The sequence below is a fragment of the Tasmannia lanceolata genome, unplaced genomic scaffold (genome assembly GCF_043159265.1).
Source record: "Tasmannia lanceolata isolate RefF3 unplaced genomic scaffold, GAP_Taslan_0.1 ptg000013l, whole genome shotgun sequence".
Lineage (NCBI taxonomy): Eukaryota > Viridiplantae > Streptophyta > Magnoliopsida > Canellales > Winteraceae > Tasmannia > Tasmannia lanceolata.
The window spans coordinates 45,425,480-45,441,268 of NW_027518690.1; the positions used below are offsets into that span (position 1 = coordinate 45,425,480).

At 38.1% G+C, this 15,789-nt stretch overlaps 1 protein-coding gene across 6 annotated transcripts; it reads right to left on the reverse strand.

The window, feature by feature from the left end:
- Positions 1 to 360: 360 nt before the first annotated feature.
- On the reverse strand, positions 361 to 15,143 carry UBP15 (ubiquitin-specific protease 15). 6 transcript variants are annotated; one of them, XM_077394902.1, is made up of 15 exons: positions 14,956 to 15,143; positions 14,734 to 14,830; positions 12,646 to 13,017; positions 6,897 to 7,693; positions 6,647 to 6,804; positions 6,439 to 6,527; positions 5,392 to 5,477; positions 5,120 to 5,279; positions 3,891 to 4,014; positions 3,601 to 3,758; positions 3,402 to 3,486; positions 2,552 to 2,764; positions 1,748 to 1,809; positions 1,117 to 1,675; positions 361 to 791 (listed from the first exon to the last, which is right to left on the reverse strand). In XM_077394902.1, the coding sequence occupies exons 3-15, from the start codon at positions 12,930 to 12,932 to the stop codon at positions 720 to 722; spliced, it is 2,850 nt and encodes a 949-aa protein (XP_077251017.1). In that variant the 5' UTR covers positions 12,933 to 13,017; positions 14,734 to 14,830; positions 14,956 to 15,143; the 3' UTR covers positions 361 to 719. The 6 variants fall into 6 exon arrangements, with proteins under 6 accessions (XP_077251017.1, XP_077251019.1, XP_077251018.1 ...); XM_077394904.1 differs by having other exon boundaries at positions 361 to 801; XM_077394903.1 differs by lacking the exon at positions 361 to 791 and having other exon boundaries at positions 811 to 1,675; positions 6,897 to 7,133; positions 7,230 to 7,693.
- Between the last annotated feature and the right edge of the window lie 646 nt (positions 15,144 to 15,789).

Here is a 15,789-nt window from a genome sequence, read left to right on the forward strand (position 1 = left end):
GACTAGAAAATCAGTCCCCCAAACCAATATTGGCACATACATGCACTGTATGTTTGTGCATCTGATAAAGCAAACCTTAGCTCAGATTTTGGTAAACTTCAAGAAATTGGTTATATCCATTGTTCTGGAAGAGAAGAGATGGAGAGTGTTATATCCACACCCCCTCATTATATCAGCCCTCGAAAAGCAATCTAATTGTCAATCAAAAGGTGTTTAATAAACTGCCATTATAAAAACAAGGTGTAGATATCACTTCCTTGATTTATATATCTTACAGTAAATAAGCTATTAAGAAACAGAATAATTTGGTCAGAGATGGCAGAGTCGCTATTAAGAAACAGATAACTTTGCTCAAAGATGGCAGAGTCTAAAATATTGTATTGATAAGAAACCCAGGAGAATAAGCTACTAGGCACTCAAGTTCAAGCAGGCATTCAACAAGTTTTGCTTGAGCAAACCATCATATGGTTTAACTGTAATAAGATACATATGAGTTCCTTTTGAGATGATGGAAAATATGTGGGAAAATGATATCCTAACTACCTTGTTTTGATGATAGAAAGAACTCCTCACTTCACTTAACACTTTTCTGATTGGTTGTTAATAGCGATTTGAGAATCGTATAACAGCCTTCAACAGCTATTAGAAAAATGTAAATAGAGTCGTGCCAGTACTGGGAGGAGGGCATATCATGTTTCCCAATTCCAAAGCTGAACTCTTTACCACACTGTCCTAAAATCATGAAGATAAGTATGACATGTTTGTGGGGTCTCAGTTTCACCAAATACCATCTGTGTAACACTGTAAAAAGGATTAAATTCCTTACTTGCATCTAATATCATAATAATAAGAGAACAACACTGTCTTTTACCCCTGACAATTGAAGTATGATCCCATATGCCCCATTTCACAAAAAAACATGTGAGGCATAACTAGTTTCCGGCTAAGGGATCACATCAAGTGGGCAATCCTAAAACTACAAGAATCTACTCATTACAGTTCACAACAATCACAAGTTTGAACTTGAACAAAACTATCTTTGGGATTACTCCTATACCTAACAGACATACTGCAATTATTTGCTAAAGCTCGAGATTCACTCAAAGAAACACTGACCTGTTCTGGGTTCTTTCCCTTATGTACATTGCCGAGCTGTTGAGTCGACATTGAAGAATCCAAAACTAAACCTTTGCTCTCCGAAAAGAACCTTGTCTGTGGCCTGCTAGGCGAGAACTTTGTACAGGAGATGCTGCTGTTGGAAAATTCTGGTATGCAAAAGGTGCTAAATAACGAGGAAATCGGGTCACCGTTGAGTGTATCATTGTAATCTATGGTGCTGAATGAATCCCTGGTACTCTCTGTGGTGAAAGATGATTCGTCCGAGCTTGTAAAAAGGGACCAATCACTTGATGTGGCATCAGAAAAATCCATGCATATTGACTCTGCATACATTTGTTTTGTAGTTCTTAGACAGCTATCGGCTGTTCGACTTCCCATATTAAGTTCAGGGTTGGGAACCATTGGTGAGTGGTCTGAGGCTAGCAAGACACCATTGGGTTTACTTTGTCCATGTCTTGATGATTTTTGAGTTTTGGATGTGCAATGCTTTGCAGAATCTGGCGCTTGCAATGGGGTAGTTCTCCCTGAATAAACTCTTGGAGGGCGTGGGAAAGACCTGAACAATACCTAACTGTTTGAAACCTAGCCAGTAACGGAAACAAAAGGGTAAAGTTCGGAAGATTTTTACCTCGAATAAAATAGTATATATGCACCTTCTGACATTACTTGACTCATTGGCACTGGCTCGACCTATAAAAGTAGCAGGAAATGAGAAGGCAAAAATCTCATAAAACCAAATAATATAATCTTTGTTTCGGGCAATGTCAATCACACAAACGTCATTCCTTATGAAAAAACATGGTGTTGGTTAATTTATATCCTGTATTCTCTATATTATTAGCAATTTAGCACCAATACAAATTACTATGAGACAGTTTAACATTTTACCATTCAAAAAAAGAGTTTTAACATTTTACAAAATCATTGACATCTAGGTACAGTTAAGCTAGCTTTGAGAAATGCCTTGAAGCAAACATGGTAGTTAAGGGTGAAAATGGGAGAACTTCAGTAAATGAGTCTCATCTCAATAATGACAATGATGAGCAATACATAGGTTATGGCACTAAACCAAACTTTTACAGAAATGTCACTGTATGCTATACCGATGTACAGTTCAACAAAAGATTGAAACACTTTGAAAATTAAATTGGCTATGTAATAAAATATGGCTAACAATTAAATAACCATCCAGTCTAGAGAAGTACATTTAATGATTCATTTAAGTAAATAAATTAATGCAGTGATTGATGGATGTACACATTCACTAAGACAGACGACGCTTTTCAGTGTCAACTGTCAAGCACCTCGTAACAAAAACTGGAGGAATCAAGTTCACTTAGAATAATCTTTTAAGTATCTTCCTAACAATTTGAAAATCAAGCACACCTTTCATAAACGCCTCCAAATCAATATGAAAAAAGAATAAAACTACCTGAGTGTCATCTATTCTGAACCAGGTGCCTTGCAGATCTTTCACATACGACACATAATGCCCAGAGAATGACGCATTCAGCGTGTCCAAATGCACAACAACACCATACAGCATGTAAAGAGGAGGACTGTCGCCAGATCCAGTCATGAACGGTATCATGTCCAGCATGTCAGGAAAAGTGATACATTTATTAATTTTCCCATATTTTCCTGTCTGCCACAATTGAAGAAACAAATAAGCTCAACATGGAGTAGTTTCCGCAAGGATCTCATACGGTCAAAAACAAATAAAATCCCTTTGAATGAGCAAAAATCAACAAGACAGTAGAACTATTTACTAAATTACTACTCACAAGTCCTGACTAGGAATGCAACTCGGGTCGGGTTCAACCCGAACAAATCACGGGTTGGGTTGTGTTTGAGTCAGGTCAGGTTCGGGTTCGTGTTGAGGAAGTTGAACCTGAGTCAGGTTCAGGTTGAGGTGTGGAATTGAGCCGACCCACATCAAAACCCGACAATTGTTTAAAAAAAAAATTTACAATTTTTCTATTTTGTTTTTTTAGAACATAAATTCCTAAAAGGGAAAGATATCACCACAACCAGGTCAACCGGACCCAACCGGACTCAACCCGACCCGGATTGGGAAATCGGGTCGGGTTTTGGTTGAGATATTAATATTTCGAGTTGGGTTGGGTTGGGTCGGGTTAGCCTTCATCGGGTTTGGGTTGACGGTTTAGAGTTTCGGGTTGGCTTCAACCCGACCCAAGTTGCACACCTAGTCCTGACCACAGGATCATGGCATCAACTACGTACAACTGCACAATAGACCTCATCAGTAATTTACTATTTACCTGGAACCTCTTCAAAACAATTGTCAGTATGTTTGGTGCCTCGTGTATGCTCAACTGCTTTCTGGCTTTAACATATGCGGCACACCTTTATCACGAAAAGCAGATAAGAAATAAGTAGAGATCTCATGAAATTGCATGAGCTGCTGCAAGTGAGATAAGAGTTCAAAGGCACTAAAATTTAAAAAAATCATTTTCAAACCTTCCACATCTGTACATATTCTCTCCATCTAAGTCCTCAGGAGCAGTAAATTGGGTAAGTGCATCCTCCAAAGACTCAACCCAACCTTGTATCTCCAATGTAAGGTCCATAATATTTTCGTACCGTTCAGAATCATGATGACATCTTAGACACTTGACCTAATTTCAGTGAAATGAACTTACCACGGATTATTAGCAATGAGAAGAATGGAAAAACCCAAAAAGAAAAAGTTGCAGAGGTCAGACGATTAATACCAGGTCATGCAGAAAAGTAATATTAGTAATAATCACCTTTGATCTAAGGCGACCTCCAAAAGTCTGTTGTACAAATGTTGTTTCCTGTAATCTTGAATCAACTTCCTTCTCTCCACCCAGGCCCTCAAGGCATATAGATTGCATAGACGTAATAAGAAGCCTGAAAATAAACAGCGCCGTCAAATATATAAGAGAACTCTAGTCAAAGTATGATTTGTGGACACGGACACGAGTGTTGCGTGTCAACACTCAAACCCCCAAAATTTAGAAATGGGGGCATGGCTAAAATAGAAAGTATATATAATCATACTTTGTCGATATGGATTCGTGCGTTGAGTTTCGACACAGTTATGAGTTGTCTGACATGGCAACATCTAAAAATCTAGAAATGGTGGCACATACACATAAAATTATTGACTATTATACAAATAAGTGTCCACACGCCCACATTAACTCTTATACTCCTAGAAATACATTTAACAGTGTCCAAAGGAGTGTCGACACGTGTGGACATGCGTGTCGTGTCAGACACGGCAGGACAACAATAAATTCAAAGTGTCGATTAAATCATAGAGTCAAACAATATAACGGATAACTAAGAATATTGACACTTCACACTTGCAATGTGAAAATCTATATCTATGCAAGTCACGCATAGAGAATTGCGACCATGGAAAAATTGAGACACCAGTACTACCATAGTAATATGATAATATTAAAAAATATAATCCAAAACAAGCCGTAACCAAAACAGTTAAGAAAGTGAAAAAAATATTTAAGCATAACTAAATATACTAATAACGGAGAAGTGATATTCAAAGTCTCTTGTTTTGATAAGGACGGCAGTCTCATTATTAAAATAACAGAGTTAGGGTGTCATTTCCCTAAAAAATAATATAAAATATATAATCAGTTATAGATAATTATGACAATAACAGGAAACAAAAGAAAAGAAATTAAAGTTTTGTCATAATGATTGCCAATAAGTGTCTGGAACTGCAATTTAAGAAATTGAGTGCCCTTGTTATAAAATAAATTTATACACATGTTTTACAAGGAATGAGGAAGAAAATATATAAGACTCTCTCTCTCTCTCTCTCTCTCTCTCTCTCTCTCTCTCTCTCTCTCTCTCTCTCTCTCTCTCTCTAAAGTGTCTGGAACTGCAATTTAAGAAAATATATAAGACCCTTCCAACTCTAAGTGATTGGTGCCATTATCAAAATAAGTTCATAATGGGAAAAGTGTTTCTGGTCACACACACACACCTTAAGAATTCATGAGCATCTTCCTGATCTCCACCACCCATCCTGCAGCCAATATTCTGCATGCGTGAAAGGATTCTGCCAGGAGACAAAGGGGCCCCACCTTCCCTCAACATCGATACATGTTGTTCAAGTTCACACATGAGGCACCAATCCCTCAAGCCTAACACATTTGCAAAAATGAAATGAAGTTATATACATACTCAAACAAGATGGATTAAATCTAATTGTTTATATTTAAGAAGGGCATGGGTATGACAATTGAAAGAAAATACAGGTTCTTGAATGTGATCTCCGAAGCAGGTAGATGATAAGAGGCTTTGTGCAGGTCAAACATTGCAATACAGCATTGGCATAACAACTGCAAGATTAAAAAAAATATATAATCAATAATGATACAGCATACACCAAGTAACTAACCATATGTAAGAAGTTGTTCTTCTACTTAATTTAAGTGTGAGCAGAACATCTCAGATAAAATAAGTGGGAGCATCATAACCTATGTTAAAATATAATATACATCCCAAACATAACCATTCATGCATGGAATCTTCATGCCAATTTTCCTGTTTGAGTTTGTAAGGCAATTTGATCCACTGTTTAAAAACCCGTTGACTCGACTCGGAACTCGCCCGAGTCCGCGTTCCACATTGCACCGCATCCGCATTCTGCGTTTTGCCCCAAAGAGCAAAAAAAAACTCCTTTGACTGTCCCTGAGTCATGACCGCGTCAACCGCGTTATTGGCAGAGTCTGCACGAAGTTGACAAGGATTTTTCTTGGCCGCGTTCCACGCCACATCCGCGCTTTTAAACACTGATTTGATCATCAATTTTCATTTATGTTGCTGTTCAGTTATTTTTATTTGCATGTAATTTCTGCATTCCAGTAGATTCATTTCACTTAAAAGGATACATTTTTATTTGAATGGAGAGACATTAAAAGTAGGCAAATGATATTGGCACTACCATGTTTTGATAATAGTGCAAGCTCATCATGTCCCATATGCTTAACCAGCTGTTACAATTCCCAAACAGCTGTCAGCAGCCTTTGACAGCTGGTTAAACCATATGTGACAAGGTGAGTTCGTGACTATTATCAAAACATGGTTGTGCCGGTATCATTTGCCTAGAAGTGAGGTATTTTGTCATATCTTTTGTTTGTATTTAAGTAGATGAGCTAGCTTGCATCAATCCTTGAAACCTCAACCTCTCTAAGAGTTGAAAAACACTCACAACGATTAAGGCAAAGTAGAGGATTCGTAAAAAAAGGGTAAGGTTGCTTTGGATTCAAGAGGAAGAAGTATATGCTTGTATGACCCTACCTATTTCCGCAATTTAAAAGCCCTCTAGGTGATAGGTCCAAAACTTCACAATGAAAGAACTTGACAAACTCTTCATAAGGAAATAGCACCTGAGACAGTAAAATCAGGAACAAGAGGAAAAAAATTCATCATTGATTCAGGGCATACAGAAATGATCATGAATGCTTTAATTTTCCTTCATCTGAGTATGTGAACATAGATACAAAACCTTATTCTTCTTAAAGCTATCATTTGCAACCCCAGAAGTATCTTGTTTAGGGACTTTTGGTAACTTCTTTGGACTTGCCATCTTTGGACTCCCTATTTTTGAGATACCATTGCTGCCTTGTGCAGGGATAATTGGCGAAGCACCTGTTTGAGGGATTTCTGGTAAAGATCATAACATTAGACTATAATAATCATACATCTGAAAGAAATATGTATACATAGAAGTTCAGAATAAGTCCAAGACAGCCTACTAGATTCATTTGCTATGCAGGCCTTCCTCTCTATCCCTGGAAGTGGGTATTCTTTCGAGGCTTTCGGCATTGATCTATGTGCTACAGCATTTGTAGCTTCTGAAGAGTGCAAGGAACTCTTAGATCTTGTGTTTCCTTTGGTTGAGCTCTTTGCACCGGAAGAGCTCAAGTTTAATTTTCCGTTGCTAGAAGACCATTCCTCCTTGGAAAAATCACCCCTCTCAGGAGTGAAAGCCACTGCACTTTCACATGCACCAGTCTCATTTTTCTCTGAATATACTGAACCTGAAATGACATATGTGCTGCTTGATTCAAACAAGCTTCCATTTTCACCTGTTAACTTATAAGGCGCATGCAAATTACTTCTTCGGGCAGTGCGTCCCTGGATAGGCATTGGTGGGCCGCCACTGTTGTGCTTTGTGAGAATTTCATATGATGAAGCCATAGAGTTGTTGTCTTCACTTTTCAAGATTTCTTTGTTGAATTTATGGGAAACAAGTCGGTCAGAAAGCTTTCTCCCCGCTGTGGAAACTCGAGATATGTCACCTTCAATATTAGTGGTGGGAGCAATGGTATAAGGAGGATGAAGTGATGTCTCTGGAGGTATATTGTCCAGCATAGACTCCTTGATATCAGATCCCAAGAACAGTGGATATGAGTTCTCATCCAGCAAATCCTGTTGGTGAAAAGATTCTGAAACTGAGGCAAAAAAGGACGAAGTTGAGCCGTTATTGTCCGATTGCAAGCATTCTAGCTTATGACCTTGCCTCCAATCAATTATTTGGCACTTTCCAGAACTGCACGTGGGTAGCGAATGAATCCTTATATAAATCCAGTGCTATTGAAAAGAAAAGTTAATAACTCCACATCCCCAGGTAAACCAGCATATTCTATAACATAGAATATGACATGTTGAATTAAATATGGTGTATTCCTTATATTTCTTGCAAGCAAATCTAGAACAACATCATATATGAGCCTATGATAGTTACCATTCTAAAAAAAAAATACAAGCCTATGACTGTCAATATGTGTCCATGTGGTGGGATTTGTTAAGCCTTACTATCAATAATTACAAGCTATCAATAGGGTAACCTGCTATTGCAAGAGGATAGGAGCCAATCACAACACCCATGAAAACAAAACCTTGGCTGGCACCCACATCTGTTTTGGCGCCTAACAGCAGGAATGAACAAGCCCCATTGAAACAAAATGTTCGTCCACAAACCGAGAAAGACACTTCTGCAAATTTGCACAGGTAGTTCACGTGATAAAAAGGTATATATGCATACGATCAATGTGGTTGATGAGCAGTTTCCTATATATATATGAGAAAACGGTTTCTACACACTAGCTTAAAATACAGTGGAGGCCCACATTGTTTAGGTGATCCAAACCATTCATTTGATTGGCCCTCACATAAATAGGGTGTCCACAAAAAACCAACTCCATAGGATCATCCTAACCCTTCGAATCGTGGAGGCAAAAAATGGACAAATTTGTGAAGGTTTATACACGTCCATTTTACCCCCACAAATCGTAGGGTTGGGATGATCCTATGGAGCTGATTTTTTATGGACACCCTATCTATGTGAGGGCCAATCAAATGAATGGTTTGGATCACCCAAACAATATGCCCTCCACTGTATTTTAAGCTAGTGTGTAGATAACTTTTCTACACATGTGTGTAGAAACCGTTTTCTCTCTCTCTCTCTCTCTCTCTCTCTCTCTCTCTCTCTCTCTCTCTCTCTCTCTCTCTCTTATATATATATATGTGTGTGTGTATCCTTGAGACTGCAGCTACTTTTCCCTGCCTGGAACATTTGGCCCAACAACCAGACTGTTTCTTAAGTAAAAGAAGGATCATCACTTCTTCTTTTTTCGTTTGAATAATAAAAGAAGGGCTTATTTCGACCACTTGAAAAACGGTTTTGCCCACTACTAAATATGTTATCGCATTACTGATCCCACTAAGCTTTAATTTTTCCCTAACTAATCAGTTTAAAATTCAAATACAATTCAAATGACAAAAAATCTGCCACTTCCATTCTCTCCCTAAAACCTCTCCCTCCCTAAAATCTCTCACCTCTCACTAAACCATGTTCATTTCCCTTCAGTTTAAAACTCAAATGACAAAAATCCACCACTTTCTATTCTATCCCAAAATCTCTCTCTCGCCCTAAAATTCATCCCATCTCTCAAAGCCACATACGTTTTTTTATATTCTCAACTATCCCTTTTCTGAATGGTATTATTCGTGAGCATCTTAAAACCGGCAACGTTTCCCCTTTCTCTTTGACTCTCTCCCATTCGATCCTTCTATGTATTCGTAATTTTGTGCAATTTTTTTATGGATGGCAATTCGACCCAACACGCTTCCACTGAATTTGAGAGATTTTTACGACGAGTTCCCTGCAAATCATTGGTTTTTCACAAGGGACTTCTATTCAAGGAGATTTTCTGTCCCGTGCCTTCTATTCACCCGCAACAGTAAAAAATAAAAGGGAAAAAACTAGATTTTTGTTTGTGAGTTTTCCATTAACAGATTTGGGGTTTTAGATTGCCATCAGAAAAGAGTGTGTGTGGTTCTTAGATGGCTTTGAGTTTGTTGTTTTTTACTTTCTCTTTTTTATTTAGGGTGGATTGGCCGTTTAGCTAAAACGAATTTCGCCTCATGTTTAGATAAGATGGATCACAGTCATTGCAAAGCTGTCGTGTGCATTGTTTCGTGTGGCGGGAATATATAGAGCGTCCCGTCAACGTCTTCGTACCATAACGCAAAAAAAGTCCTCTATTCTAGAAGGTTTGTTCTTCTCTCCATATTGATTTGTTTCGTTGTGTAATTGTCACCTCGTTGTCACTAATCCCCGCAACTGTCACCTCCAAGACACGACCTCAACTCTCGCTGATTGCCGCTGGCGACCCCTGCTCGACCTTTTCCAGCAAGACTGTCTTTGTCCTGGAGCCTTGCCAACACCCAGGCATCCGGCACCAGTTACCCCCTCGATCAAGATTGGATCCTCGAACCTTTCGAACCCCCATTTGCAAAACACAATAAGAGGAGAGGAAGGGTGCAAAATGCACCCTCTTATTTTACTACATAGAACCCCTTCGTCTTACACAAGGTAGACCCCTCATATTGATGGTGCTACCCCCTGAATCATTGCGTTTTTGCCAATGATGCCATTGGAAGTTGTCGCCATCCTGACTAGCCCCTTTTCGTCTCTCTTCTTCACTAATTCTTTCGAGTCTTTGAAACCTAATTTTATTTTGGTCCATTTCAATTGACATGCCTCAATTCCCTTTAAGTGTGTGGTGGAAGAAGCGACTCATTCCCATGAGTTACAGACTATCAAAAACTGACCCATGAGGATTGGCCCATCATGGTCCATTTCTTCAAACCCTCATTTCTTATTTTTGGCCCATTTCAGATGAGGTGCCTCAATTCCCTTGATGCAAGTGTTTAAGAAAGTGATTCATTCTCATGAGGATCGATATCCGAAATTGACCCATGGGAATTCGCCCATCTGGGACTACTTCAAACCCAAGCTTCTTATTTTGGTCAATTTCAATTAAGCTGTCCCAGTTTTTATAGGTGTTTGCCTGAAAAAGTAAGCCATTCACATAAGAACCACTATTCAAAATTGGCCCGTTTAACCTTTCAAAAAAAAAAAAATTTTGGCCCGTTACTCGCCCATCAAGACCCAATGGATTTCGTAAGCTCACTTCATGACTCAGCTTGCAACAATAACTCCTTCCGCACCATCAGTAACACTATCAATCAGTCACCAGCAAAAACACTCATTAACAGATCAACCTTCGACAATGTGCATCAAATCAACAATTCAATATGTTTCTTTTTTCTTTTTTTTTGAAAGGTAATGATTTCCTTCCACAAAATAGAGAAAATACATTGAAGGGGACAAGATGTCCCCAAATCACAGTGCATCCCGCCAAAGGCTAATATCAGCCGTTACACCAAAATAATCCAAAGGAAACCCATCAATAAGATACAGAAAAAGCGCCAAAAGGGGATCGGATAATCAGAGTAGCTATCAGATACCCTAACAGGAGATGTTTTCAACTATCTCGACCGATTCCATTTCCACCCCGCCCTTTGCTAAGCGATATGTCTCCTCATTGGCAGATCGTCGCATATGTTGGATTTAGGATTTAAAATGCGCACCAAATCACGAATCTCTGCAATAGTGTGATTAAGCTTCCATGGTTCCCTACTTTTGTTGGTCGCCCAAGCTAACACATTCGATGAATCACATTCAATAACGAGCGGTCCCAAATTGTGCTTAGCGAACCACCTTAATCCAAATAATAAGGCTTTAACTTCGGCTTCGTTAGCATCACAAAATCCGACCGGTCCAGAGAAAGACATCATTATAACACCATTTGCATCACGGATCAAGCCACCAATGCCAGTCCAAATAATAAGGCTAATTCTACTTACGTTTCTTATAGGGGCATTTTATTGTAATCTAACTTATGTCGATTTACAATCCACATGCATTTGAGGGGGGAAATGTTAGAGAATATTAGATATCGCCATTAGATGTTGAGTATATGAGATCGCCAGATCTCATCGTTGGATCGTCTGGGTGTAGAATAGGCAATTAGACTAGATGAGGTAGATAGGTTAGATTAGGATTATTCTATTCTTATCTATTTCCAAATTTATCTTCATTTCTCTATGTTTATCCATTTAGTATTCTATATAAGCACTCATTAGGGTTTATTGTAAAAAACATAAGATAAGTGAGATCAGTTTATAACAACTAATATGAAAATCAATCATTTTAAAATGAAGAAGATGATGTTTCTCAAAGAAAAATGGGCCATGATCCCCACCCAATCCACGCCTGTTAAGAGTTTCTCCTTGAGAAGAAGCAACTAGCTGCTCAAACATACAAAGAGACTCAAATGTGCCTAAGATCCTAACCGGAAAACAAAAGATTTTGTATACAATTTAAAGCAACAAAGGCAATAAGAACAATCCATGTCCACATACTCAACTTTCAACTGAGATAAAGAGGACATCATGCCTCATTAGAAAAAAGAAAGGAATACGTCTGCTCTAAAACATTGTTCCAGAAACCCCTGCGTCAATTATCAACTCAGCCAAAGTCGACTCCCTTTTACCTTGGCCGAGTCCACATTTCACCCTACCAAATCAATCAAAACACATTTGACTCTCCCAGGTTATGATAGTCTCAACCGAGTATTCAGCTGCATCATACACAGCCAACTAGGATTTGCTTTGGCAATGTTTTGGCCCGCATCCACATTTTGTAACACTCTATTAAAATCTATATTCAGAAAAGTAAAGAAACTGCATCACAATCAATATCTTTACCAACCAATCAAAGAAGATAATAATAATATCTTTACCAAAACTCCAACTTACAATGCGAGGACTCATAACCTTTTCTATGTTTATACATATCCAGTGGCACCTATGTGCATTGCATTCAGACGATTGGGTCTAGGGTTATTGGTTAATTACGAAAAGGCATGGGCAATAGGTTCAGAATGATAGGCAACATAAGTAAACAACAGAAAGAATGCTGCAGAGAAACCCAAGTGGATCCCCAACAGCGTCTTCAAGATTAGAGATGATTCCCTCGTGTAAATAGACAAGAAGAAAGGAATGTAAATAGATAAAAAGAAAGTAAGAACAAAAAATAATGATCATATTCATGACTGAAAAATAGGAAATTTAGGGTGAACCTGAACATACCAGTATCTAACGGTCTTGCATCTAGAGCAGCGAGTTGTAGCCGGGCTAAAGCACCTGGCACACTGATGGAAACTAGTCTGTGACAAAGACGCAACTGGGGCAACACTAGCAGTAGCCATTGCTTCTACTCGGAGAGCTTCTTCAGCTGCCAATTGTGCAAGCATACTTATCCTCGCCTTCTTCTTTGAAACTTCATTCCATTTGCCGAGTAAGATGTAAGTAACCAGAGGAAGCACAACCAAGAACAAAAATAGGGCGGGTACATCAGCTTCCCTTGGCTCAAGCATGTCCCCTCCAACATACTCATGACCAGTTCCCTCTCAAAACTTCTCAGAGGAGAACCACACTGAGCTGATTTAGTCAAGGTTACCCCTACATTTTTACAGTAGATAATACGAAAAAATATTAAAGGTTGCATCAAGTTTCTTGGCAAGTAAGAAAAAAACTAGCGAGAGGTATGAGATCTTAGCTCCAGTTTAATTTAAACAAAAGACAACAAAAGGACCCAGACTTTCCCATTCACATTAAGCAACAATGGAAAACCAACAAAACTGCAGCTTTGTTTTTTGGAAAGTAAGAAAGAAACAATGAAAACACACGCATGCACGCGCATATTTAGAATGAGTCAAAGTTTTGAGAATGTAATTTTTTTTTTTTTTTTTTTTGGGGGTGTAGGTAAGCTGGGGTTTGGCGGGGACCCCTACCGGTTTATTAAATGAAAAGAAAGATGATACATTTAAGTATGATAAGCACCATCCCTATCCTTGAGACACATTAGATGGGGAAAACAAAGGACTCAAATGACCCAAAAATACTAGTGACCTATGAACAAACCGATGGTGGGTAACATAGAAAACAATAATAACCATTAATAACTTCATTTCCGACTTGCGAGCAAAGAAGAACCCCAGAACAGTGTTTAAAAACGCGGATTTGACGCGGAACGCGGCCAAGAAAAATCCTTGTTGACTCGGCGCGAATGCGGCCAAGAACGCGGTTGACACGGTTGACAAGGTCATAACTCGGGAGAGTCAAAGGAGTTTATTGACTCTGTAAGGCAAAACGCGGAACGCAGATATGGTGAAACGCGGAATGCGGCCGAGGTAAAAAGGAGTTGACTCGGGCGAGTTCCTTGCCGAGTCAAGGAGTTTTTAAACACTTCGCAGAAGAGATGAAAATAGAAAGCGCACAGCTGATAAAATCGTAGAAAGAGAAAAGTCCAAAAATGTTACTAGCAGATCTACTCAAACCACCAAAATTTTGGAAAAAAAAACTCCACCATGGATCCTTTCAGACAAAAGCAATGGACCAGTCAATGAAAAATGCAAGTTTGTTGCTTTGGAGTTTAGATTTTTTTTTAAAAAGGGCAGACCACGAAAAACCAAGCTAAAGTCCATGGTTTTATGAGTTATAATCAATGCTCAGGAGATAAAACTAGCACCCACCACCTTGTCCTTCAGAAACATTATAAATCTCATCTTAACGTTTTCTTGGAGCAATGAAGAAACAATGGAGAATGAATAAGACCAAAGCGAAATTACTCCCAGATTTAGATCAAATGGAAAGACAATGAAACTGTTGACAGCTCTTATCCACCTTTCGAACAAAAAAAACCACTTCAACATTCCACTTCTTTTGCAATTTCATGGAAAAAAACATAAAGATGCCTATTTCCAATAAAAACCAGCATTTCTGCAGTATTATTCCCAAGCGAAAAAAAAACCCCATTAAGGGGAAGAAGAAACCCTAGAAACCCTACTTCAGAAACCCTCTTCAACAAGCTTCTTATTCTACAATTTTACAGGGAAAAAAATAAGAACAAAGGACAATTTTCAATAAAATACAAAGTGAAATCCACCATGTCCAGACTAGTATTTCACAAAAATGAAACGCACGAAACCAACTCAAAATCAAGATTTCAAAGTAAACTTATTTCACTTATAACCTTCTGCTTCTACAAATTAATCATGGAAAACAAAGAAAAAAAAAACCCTAACTTTTCAACAAGCCAAAGGAAACCCACCATTTTCATACTAAGATTCAAAGGGAAAAAATGAGAAAAACAAGAAAAAATAGTAAAAATTTTACCTTAGATGAAAAGGAAAAACAATCCCACAAAACCCAGCTTCAAAAGATCCAATCTTTTTTTTTTTCTAAGGAAACCCACTTCACCAAGCTTGTGTATCTGCAACTTAACAATAAAAAGAACAAAACCCAAGTTATATTTTTTCTAACAAACCTTGCATTTTCATTCTAAGATTCTAAGAAAAATGATGAAAACAGGGAAAAGTTGTTATCTTTTTTTCTCACCTTAGATAATGAAAAAAATGTACAAACCCTTACTTCACCTTCCCATCAGATTCTTTGATTCCTCAGCTGTTAAGACTCCCAAACAGTTTTTGCATTTGCTTCACTAGAAAATTTTAACTTTCTCTAACTTTTTCCTGTAATGTTTTAATTCCTCCTATGTCCCTGTCTCAGTTCTAGTTTTTCAACTTTCTCTTTTTCTTTTTCTTTTTCTTTTCTAGGTAAAGGACACTAACAAGGCATTTTCTAAGGGGAAATTAAAGGGAGATGATTTTTTCAGCCCACTGTAGGATAATGCGGCCCCTTTGGCGTGAATTGTCTGCACACCTTATTACCTTAACGCTCTTTGACGTCAAATTACGTTAAAAAGTGGGGCTCATTATCCTATAGTGGGGGCGAAAAATTTCATTGCCCAAATTAAATTCATATCATATCTCAAGATAACATAATGTTCATTAATTAGTAGGGGGATCTAATTCTCATTGCCATATTTTGATAATGACACTACTTACTTTGTTTGCCTATTCGGCTGCCACGATACCCAAGATGCTATAAACATCTAATCATCAAAATTAAAATAAATTGTGCCATTATCAGGCTATGGTTGTGTGGATATCATTCCAGTACTAAGATGTGTGAAAAGGATCCAATGTGAGAGGCTATTTTGGGTGAGAATAAATTACAAAAAATAAAAAAGATTCTTTTGTGCCATTAAGAAAAGAGATTCTGAACCTAATGGATTATCAATCCCCTAATTAATGTTTGAGAGGCTATTTTAGATGGGAAAATCTTAATAAATCTTACATTTATCATGAGAAATCCGATTGCCTGTCATCG